Here is a 10,115-nt window from a genome sequence, read left to right on the forward strand (position 1 = left end):
TAAACTTTATAATTATATATATTATAAGCAAGACTGTCAAATATTGTTTTATGTGGTCTTCAGATGTATTTTTATTACTGAATTATGCTCATTATTCTTTATCTTTCTGTTACAGCTAAGCACTGCACTAGCTTCAATCTAAGTATGGAAATAAATCAAAATAATAGCTTAATTAATTTCAGAATGTTAAGAAACTTTCAGTAGTTTTTTTTCTGCTATTTATAAAATACACAAATTTTAAGAAAATGTCAGAATGAGTGTGAAAGAAAGAAAAGTGCAAAAAAATGTGTCTTGCTTTGGGCGAGGGGTGTTAGTGGTTGATTATGATGATAATGAGATTTTTCCTCGGACTTTCAGCATTTCAGTTTTAAGTGACTGGCACAGCGATTTAATTTTGGTGATTGAGGACTGCACAGAAGAGGAATCAAAGTGAAAGTGGTAGACCAGCTGGAAATGTCAACAGGTATATGACTTTGCCATAATGCATATTAATCGTTGATGCATTACACACATACACATGTGGTTTTTTTTTTTGTTCAAAATAGTAGTACATAACACAAATTCGATATACTGATTTTTTTAATTTTTCAACAGAACACAACTGGACATATAAATCCATCGGTGCCCAAATGTACTTTTACTCTACTCGAAACAGGCAGCAAGCTTTTAAGCCATAAACTCTCGTAATGAGCAACAAAGTCAATAAAACAGTGATTGAACACACAAGTAAACTCTATGACAGTAATGTCTTTTTGCTATGTGTTATACAGGATCGGGACACCTGGAAAATTTGGCCGCTGACAGCTGACCACCTGAAGTCTTGATGCAGGTCCAACGATGTCTGATGATGGTTATGAACAACATCTTAATAAAGATGAATTCTTCTCAGTTCTTTATCTTTATTAACGAAATTTTTATGTTTGTATTGATCTCATCGGTATCCTAATGCGTGTGTTGCTTGTATGGTTGACTGACAGCTTTCTTTTTGCAGTCCTCTTGCACAAAACACTTAACTCGCATCTAATTAGAAATGTCTGTTTAAAATTTACATTATCATCACTACAAGGAGCATTGGACATGAGGTAAACTATGTATTAACATTCATAACAATTTATGGAACACAACAAAAAATATTCAAGAAATTTATGTTCCTGATAAAACTGATAAATGTTAATCAAACGATGGTCACTAGGCGTTTTTTTAAAATGAAATATCACTAAAGACATTTCTTTCCCAACACGAAAGACGACCCGTAGCTGTACAGACAAGGGCAATTAACGTTGTACTTGCTTACCTCCCTTTACCCACTGCCTGCCAGTACACAGACATGATGAAGGCTACAGGATTTATTATTAAAGAAAAAGCTACTTCTTACTTGTACAATACACATTTACCTTTTCGATCAACCATTTCATCAGATTCAGTCAGGCTTAGGCCTCACATAACAGAACATTCCACTCAGCCTTCAACCCATACTTCAGCACGATAATTCTCACCTTAAATACACCAAACTACACAGCATCATCGCGAAAATTTGCATCACGTATTCACACAAAGAAATAATTACAAAAATGGGAAAGGGAACAAGAAGCCAATCACTTCAAGGATACACACTGCTGATGTCCTTTCAACCTTAAAACATTAATCGTTCTTTGACACTATTAATTTTCTTGCTCATTGCAGTGAAGAATGGATTAGTTTTCGTTAGATGAACAGGACCATGTACAATATCAAAGTTAACACGACAGCAGCAGCAAATCAAAGATTTAATAAAGATTTATTAAGCCTATTTAATTAAAAGATTTGATAAACTATGGATGCTAGTCGATTGACAATTTTTAAAATTAACAGAAAATGTTAAGATAGATAAGATAATGGTGTGCATGATGACCATTAAAAACACAAAACGTGTGTTTGTATAGTGATCATCATGCAATCTTAAAGAGAGACAGAAATTCAACTCTCTTGTAAAATTAACTGAGCACATGCTTAAATAATCTTTATAAGTAACTAAGAAAACAGTTAATTTTCTATTTTATTTATAGAGCAAAGTCTATGTTAAAAAAAAATATCTAAAAATAGTCTTCCTAGGCAAAATTACAAAAGTACAAAAAAAGAAATATGACCTAAAATTATCGACAGAATCATAATCCATCTCTCTCTCTCTCTCACACACACACACAGGAACACTTATATAGGTGTGAGTACTTTATATCAAATACAAAATTCCTCACACAGATGGCAAATGTCTGATTGTATCCAACATATATTTTCACAAAATTATGATAATAAAGTAGAGCTTTTTAACTAAATCTGTTAGTAAAGCTTATCCACATCTTTCTCTTATTTGTAAAACAGTGTAATGATTGTTCTTCCTTCTTCATTGACTGTTGTTTAAGAACAGAGTTCATGAGTATGGGTTTGCTGTTCACTGTGCTTAGCTTCCTGGCCATGTTATCCTAGACTTGCCATCAGAAGAAACACTCAGCTGACATGGTCTGTGAATGCTGGAAAATAATATATCGAAAAGGTTAATTACAGGTCAGATTGTTTATGCTCACAAGTAAGCCAGTAACAGCATAACAACACATCATGTGTGCGCCAAATAATATATATATTAAGGGATGTAGCTACCTGCGACCCATTAGGAAGTTTCAGCTACTATCAAATTGCCCTCCCCTTAACATGTGAGAGGGGTGAAAAGTCCGCTAGCTATGTCTTTCTTTAATGTTTTAAAAGTAGGCATGTTGATCAAAGGCCATGTCACTTGCGGTGTTACCTCAATTTAACATGGTTTTTACTTCGAAAAAACGAAAAATGAGAAGAATGAGACAGCATAGATATTAAAATGATTCTAATGTATAATTTACTTATTTTACAAACATCAAAGTGTTGGTTTTTTAAATAAAAAAAATAATTTTTCTGCTTTATGGATTTCAACTTGATGCATATTTCCTTGGCTGTATCTTTCATGTATGCTTGCATTCAAGTGATCTATTCATCCCTCCTGTGCCATGACCTGGGGTTATGGCTTATTTCTTTCTTAAACGCCACCAAACAATACATAGAATCTGGAAAAAAATAAGCAATTTACCACACTCTATCTGTATGGGAGGCGGGTGGCAGATATAATAGAGTAAATGGGCAAAAATATGTGTGCACTGTGCTTTACGGGAATTGTTAAATAAAGTCCCCGCTTCTTTCGTCAAACCAATTTTTTTTTCAAATGTTAATCTTTGATAGTTTAATTAGGAAACAATAGATATGAGGTCTTAGGTGTGTTTAGAAATTGATATACTAGAGCTCTTAGCGATAATTTTTAGACGATGGACTAATTCGGCGATGGTTCTGATGTCGCTCTCCTTTTAAATTTAATTTGAGATTAAAGAACTGTGTTGTGGGTTCTGCAAAGCTATTAGCCACAAATGTCAAAATAAACTGGGCATCAGAACCAAAGCGGACAATGGTGGGTGTATGGGCCGTGCGTAGAGTGGTCAATAAAATGAAATAACTTATAACATTAAAGATTCAGAAAAGAACAGAATAAATAATTATTTGTTCTTGTATTCTTTCGACAATGTAGTTCTGGTTAAAAGCTGCATAGAGCAGTATGAATAGGCTGGACCAAACAAAAATATCTTGTACAGTGTAAACCAGTAATCGAGTCTTTAATATAAAGCTTACACAGGAGTGTCTTCTCATCTCTACTCTCTCTTTGTCAGCTCAGGCTTAGACTGTTTTTCTGCGATAGTTGTTTTACAATGACAAGGACATTACACTCAACGATTTACTCAACATTGGACTCACACACTATACAAACCAAACCAGCCACACCAACAAACCCCTACAATTTTTTTTCTAAAGAAACAGATTTAACTTTCATTTGCTTCAATGGAATCTTAGATTGTAAGTAAGCATATAAAAGCAGAAAACATATGTTGTCTTTTATCTGAGATATTAAACGCTTATACAACTATAATAATAACATTAATAAAATAATAATATTAATAATAAACAACACCCTTTCATTACATACGCAGCAAGACACGCCTTTGAAAAAAACAACCGGCAACATAAAAATCTTTCCTCCAAGCAGTTATCGTCTCACTGAAGTCTTTTTCTTAATCCAGCAGATTCTTAGCCAAACATCATATGACCAATCGTTTCGTTTTTAGGCCTGATGATGTGTTTTGGTGGACATTCATTACCTATTTCAGAACGCTGAATGTGGGCTGCGGAATTTATTGCAGATTACATTGAGACACAATATGTGTAGAACACAATAAGATTGAAAACTTCGCAACCTGCACAGATAGAACAATATTATTTATTTCATAAAGTGTTATTGTAATGTTATAACACAATTAATTTGTATGTGCGTTTTTTAATGCGTTAACAGCAAGTCAGGAAGATACACAAAAGTAAAGAAGTTTACAACAAAATCGCTAATCTGCTACTAGTTTTTTTTCACATTTTCTACAATCGTATGCCACAGTGCTAACAGACAGTCTTTTTTTATATTATCTTCTTACCTCTGACTTCTGACTGTTTTTCTGGACGTTTTGACAATCCAAAGTGATTTAAAGACATGACATCAGTCACTTGCGGACACGACACGCGCTGCGCTTGGCTCTACGAGTCTCGGTGTGGTCACAGCTGTGATGTTACCTTAGTTTTGTTTATGTTTACAAAATGGATATGAAATGCAAGACAGTGTTATGTGGCTGAGAGGCAAAGAACAAATTTTAAACTTAAATAATAGACACTGATGTTCTAATTTTTTACTGCTCAAACATTTTGGCTTACTTTAAAATTGCTTTTTCTTGGAACAAAAATCTTTTTGAAGAAAGCGGATAGGTGGTAGCGCACAAAAGAATGATTGGTACATAAAGCTTCTTGGTTTCCAACCCCATGGTGCTATACATTCCTAGTAAATTGATACTTCAGCGCTTTTTATTTGAGACTTTCTCATTTTTTTTAAATTTTGGTGATCCCTTCACTCGTAGTTTCTATGCTTATCATGAGCAGTCACTGTTTATTATACTGTGTATTCGGATTAAAATGTGCTTTGTGTACAAAGAGTATACGTAAGCTGCTTTGTAACACAAAACTATAAACAGGAACGATTTAGAACATCAGCCATCTACCATTTGATTTTATTTGCTACTTATACTTTCCCTTTAAATACGTGATAACATTTAATAATAGTGACCAGATGATAATAAAAACCTTTAACCATTAAAGTCAACTGGGGGTAAGATGACTTCAGTGGGAGACGGTCATCAACCATCAACTGTTTCAGTAGTCACGGTACAGATGTAGATGCCATTGTGTCTGTTGTCTGCTGCTGTAATACGTAGTTTCCCCGGTATCAATTGCTTTTACTACTCCTCGCCAAGTAATGGAAGCAGGAGGTGGGTTGCTGTCAGCCTTCACAAACAAATATGACATCACTGTCCTTGAGTAATGTCATAGAGGACAAGGCTTTGTTCAGTCCTTGTTGTATTCACATTATTCATTGGTGATACTCTGATAAGCGGGGTATTCTGCTAAAATTAGTAACTTAAAGTAACATACTCTACTAAACACCTTTTAACAGCTGTTGTTTTATCTCTCATAAGCGGTAAGCATATTTTCTACGTCAATTCCTTAATAACGCTCACTTTTTTATGTGTATATTTATATCAAGCTTTCACCCAAAATTCCTTTTATCAACTATCAGCTGCATCTTTTACTGCCCAACTTGTTCTAACCAACGTAACGTAAATGAGATAAAGGGATTCTCTTTTTCTTTGTGTCAAAGAATGATAACTAACTATATTTGTGTTGTTATTGAATATCGAGATATTAATTAACCGTGCTTATTTCAGGAATTGCTTTTATCGTAAGGCAGTGCAATTCTCAGTTTCTTTGTATATTTCTCTACCATTTTTCAACCCTTTAAACGGGTCAGGAACTAATTCAAAAATGTGTCAATTAGGATTTAGAGAGAAAAAGAGGTTTCTGCAAATGTCTGTACGATATATCCTGAAAATGTTTGGAGAACTGACATTTATAATCAAATAATTAAACCTGTTTTCTTTTTTTTTTCATTTATAGTGACCTAAACAAACAAATAAAGTTTTGTAAGTTCATTTTTTTCTAGTAATTAAATGTCTCTAATGTACTCACAATAAAACATTTAGTGCGAGGCTATCACCAGATATGATTACTGACAGACGTTAAGTTGCATGTCACTCGTCTCATATTGTGTGTCCTGATCAGAGGCTCAAAGATAAGAAGATCTCCATCAGGACGACCGCCTGCTGTTTCTGACCAAGTGGGCTTTTCTGAAATTGTGTACTGTTGGGGTCAAACACCTGAGAGCTGATTTTTTCCAGCCATCAGCGGATACGAATCATTTGCAGACACGATATAGACAGAAGGAGCTGAAGAATGAAAAATAAAAGTATTCAAATAATCAGATGATGTTTACAATAGAGCATAAATGATTTTTAAAGATTTGTAGTTTTATAAAGCAACAAATATAAAGTGCTAGACTTTAGAGAAAGCTGTCCTTTACTCCTTATTTTTTTTTTTTTTTTTTGGGGGGATGTTAGACGTCTTGTTTATGTGTTATTTTAAAAATAAAATTATTTCTATTCCTTTTATGGTGAGGGTGTAGTTGTTGATGACCTAATATAATTTATCAATATCTCTATCTCTTGGGTATTCGGAAAAACACACACACACTTTACGTAAGAGACCTTTTTTTAACGCATATACATGCTTTGAGATGTCTGGGTAGGGGCAAACGGTTATCAAATCTCAAAACTGAGTTTGTTAAGTATTTTTTATGTGAATGGCTAATAATAAGTAAAGACAGTAAATTATATCAACAGAAAACATTAAAAGTATTTTATTTCTTACTGTTCGCTGCAAAAGACTCCCACGTCACTGAGGTGGTCATCACTCTTGTAGCGTCTACATTCTGACCGCAATGGAAAAGATTGTTCTCATGCCCTCACAGGTAAAAAATACCTTTAGCATGGAGCTCTTCCTAGCCTCATGTAGCAATCCCACTGTGTGCACGGCTTGCCCCTCTAAATAAATGACAAAACGGTTTCAGAAAAATGTGCATACAATTACTCTGTCACAACGGACAAAAATGTTGAATTAAGAAAGAAAAAGAATAATTTGACTTGACATTGTTTGATTTTTTAATTTTACGTCTCTCTTGTATTGCCTAAATGTTGTAGAAAGTTTATCAACGTTTTAAACATAATTATTAGTGGACTTGAAGGGAAAGAAGCGTGTTTCTCACGTGGGTAGACGGAGTTGTCTGCACGCTTACTGTCGTCGTGACGTCAGACACGCAAACAGCTTGCCACGTGCTCCCGATCTTCATCTCTACAAGGCCCAGGTCTTGTCTGGTGCGACTAGTGCCAGTCAAACGTAGGTCTGCAACAGGTAAGTACGTTTACACTTTGAAATATATAAAACTTGTTCCATTTATAGCATGTATTATACATTACAATACAGTACATACAGTTGAGTTGATATCGGCAACAAAAAGGATTAGTAATTATTATTAATGTATCGTTTTTGAAAGTAAGTATAGATTGAAAATTTTACCAAATCATGTACTCAATGCATAATCAACATGCATACGCACTCAGAGAGTCATTGAGGTATCATTTCCCTACATATACTAAAATTTCTGACTGGATAGCAGGTCTTGTCATTTTTTTGTCTGTTTTAATCTGCCTTTTTGTCGTCTCCAAAGAAGAGGTGGTTTAAAAAGAAGGAGTTTTTTTCTGTTCTTCTAAAAATATTTCATTAAGATAAGGTATGTTCCCTCATTACAGCATCTACAATAAAAACAAGCTGTAAAATAATGTTCTTACCTATGTCGCAGACGATACCAACATCATTCGAATGCTTGCAGGAGTGTTCATAAAGCATTTTGTGAGAGCAGAATTCCAAACTAGTTTCTGTTCCTTTGCAGTTTAGGCCATCGAGCAAAATGTTGCCTGACCCTGCTCCGTATACAACTAAACTCACAGCTGCTGCTCCAGTACTGCAGACAATCACAAAAAGATCATAAATCTACTTATTAAATGTGCATATTGAAAAAAAAAGATAGAGACAATTCATGTCGCTCGCAGTTTTCAGTAAGGAGGAGATAAAAACTGTGGTGGAGCTAGTCGTCAGAACATCACTTAACAAAAATAGAGAAAAGGAAGTGAGAGGTGCAGAAAGTTAACACCTGTATCTTAGAAGCATCTTACCTGTTGAATCCTAACATCCTGCAGGCTACCTGCGCCTCTTCCTGTCCAAACCATGTGTCACACACTGTAGTCCATTCCTCGTTAAAAAAGATCTCAAGTGTCCCCGCCGCAGATGTACCGTGAACCACCGCGCAGACATATTGTTGGCTGACAAGATGAAAACAGTATAGTAGTGATTGATATTGATAACTTGAGGCATATATCAATCTTTAGACTATAAAGATCGCGCTCTACTTGTAACTTTGAATAAAAGTTTCCGAAAAGAGATTATCTTTTTAATTATAAGGACGTTACCTATTAAAAATATTTATAAACACATGTAGAGGTGCCTTAGGGCAGCTGCTTAGGTAGATTGTCCTACTCGTTGTAACAAAAATAAAATGTTTTCCACAGTAGAAGATCATCTGTATACATCATGTTACACTTCCACTTTTGTCTCTGAAATGGTGCCCAGCATACGAGCATCTGTTCCGATGACAATTATGGAAATTTAACCCTCTATCGGTTAAAGTAGTACAGTGGAACCTCGGTTAGCGAATATTTCGGATATCGAACAAAAATTTCGTTAAAAGTTTGTCTCGGATAGCTAACAAAATTTCGGATAACGAACAGCCACATGAACCACACATGACCGACCAGCATGTCATCATTCGCGCTCGAGACACAGTTACGATCAGTCGTTCCTTATCTGTGTGCATCTTCTTATTTAGTGATTGCAGTGCTTTATTTTAGTAAGATAATCCACAATAATGGCTCCAAAGAAGATTAAGAGCAATTAATAGTAAGTGAGGTAATCACAAGGAAGCGGCCAACAAATTAATTGAAAAAGGAAATGATTTCAAAGTATGAAGGTGGCATGCGTGTGGCGGATATGTGATGTCGTATTACCCGAAGTTTTACAAAAAAGACAGAAGGAACAGACACTGGACAAGTTTTTTCCTTTAACCTCAAAGCTACAGAAAAGGGAAGTCACCCCGATTTTATAATGTCACGTGTGCTCATGAGGGGGAATCAAAGCAGTAATTCCACCCATTCCTCCCCACATCTGCTTCCAACCACGCCGTCAAAACGGCAAGTTTTCTGATGTTTAAATGCTTTCGTTAATGTTTCTATGTTTATTTAACTCCGTTTATATTGCATTATAACTGTTCTCATTAAACAAATACCTATATATCCTGTAACTTTCAAATATTAGCGAGTCAACAGGGGCTGGGTACCAATTAAATCTTTTTCGTTTATTTCCTATGGGAAAAATTGTTTCGGATAACGAACAACTTTCCAGAACGGATTAAGTTCGTTAACCGAGGTTCCACTGTATAGAATTAATCACAAATAATATTTTGCCATGCATTTCATGATGAAAACGCACACACGGTGGAAAATAGAATGTCTATGTTATTAAAACACAAAAATCAGTTTAATGAACAAGTACCACAAATTATAAAGAAAAGACTTAGTATTGTTATAAAAAAAATACGAATGGTCTGTATCGCAAGATCTGGTCAGATTTGTCTCCTAAATTAAAAAAAAAAACTGATAACATATAGTATTGATTAGTCATACATTCTAATATAATCACAAAAGTAACGATTGTTTAGACTGACAAAATCAGACTATTGCCGAGCACATAAGTCATATACAAACTATGCATGAGCTCCACATCAAAATTTCCCACAATAAAGCGAAAGTGTCTCTAATTTTCTGTTCATTCAATCTTGGGAGAAAGACGCAATGCTGTGACTTCCTTTGCAATATTGTTGTATTCCGTGCAGCTGTTGCAGGCCTCTCTACTGTCACTGTTTGCCATATTATCTGTAAAACAAATATCTAGACAAACTGTCATCG

The 10,115-nt window shown here is 34.8% G+C and overlaps 2 protein-coding genes and 1 long non-coding RNA gene across 15 annotated transcripts in view; 1 reads left to right on the forward strand and 2 right to left on the reverse strand.

Annotated features, from left to right (window-relative positions):
* The window catches only part of LOC112569471 (A disintegrin and metalloproteinase with thrombospondin motifs adt-1-like), a 595,732-nt gene that overhangs the window by 107,438 nt on the left and 478,179 nt on the right, over positions 1-10,115 (reverse strand). The window lies entirely within an intron of this gene.
* On the forward strand, positions 276-891 carry LOC112569505. Its single transcript, XR_003100444.1, has 2 exons — positions 276-463; positions 771-891. It is a non-coding gene; the product is annotated as an uncharacterized LOC112569505 (long non-coding RNA).
* LOC112569487 (deleted in malignant brain tumors 1 protein-like) overlaps positions 7,324-10,115 on the reverse strand; it is a 29,185-nt gene continuing 26,393 nt past the window's right edge. For 2 of the 3 annotated variants that reach the window (XR_003100436.1, XR_003100437.1), the window contains exons 8-10: positions 8,271-8,417; positions 7,887-8,059; positions 7,324-7,440 (exon numbers count right to left, since the gene is read on the reverse strand). Coding sequence is in view for 1 of the 3 variants with exons in the window: in XM_025247295.1 (XP_025103080.1) it covers positions 9,976-10,082 (107 nt within the window). In the remaining 2 variants the exon portion in view is untranslated. Of the gene's footprint in view, positions 7,441-7,886; positions 8,060-8,270; positions 8,418-9,958; positions 10,083-10,115 lie in introns of those variants that run through there. The other variant, XM_025247295.1, reaches the window with a different exon arrangement.

Source organism: Pomacea canaliculata, linkage group LG7 (genome assembly GCF_003073045.1).
Source record: "Pomacea canaliculata isolate SZHN2017 linkage group LG7, ASM307304v1, whole genome shotgun sequence".
Classification (NCBI taxonomy): Eukaryota; Metazoa; Mollusca; class Gastropoda; order Architaenioglossa; family Ampullariidae; genus Pomacea; species Pomacea canaliculata.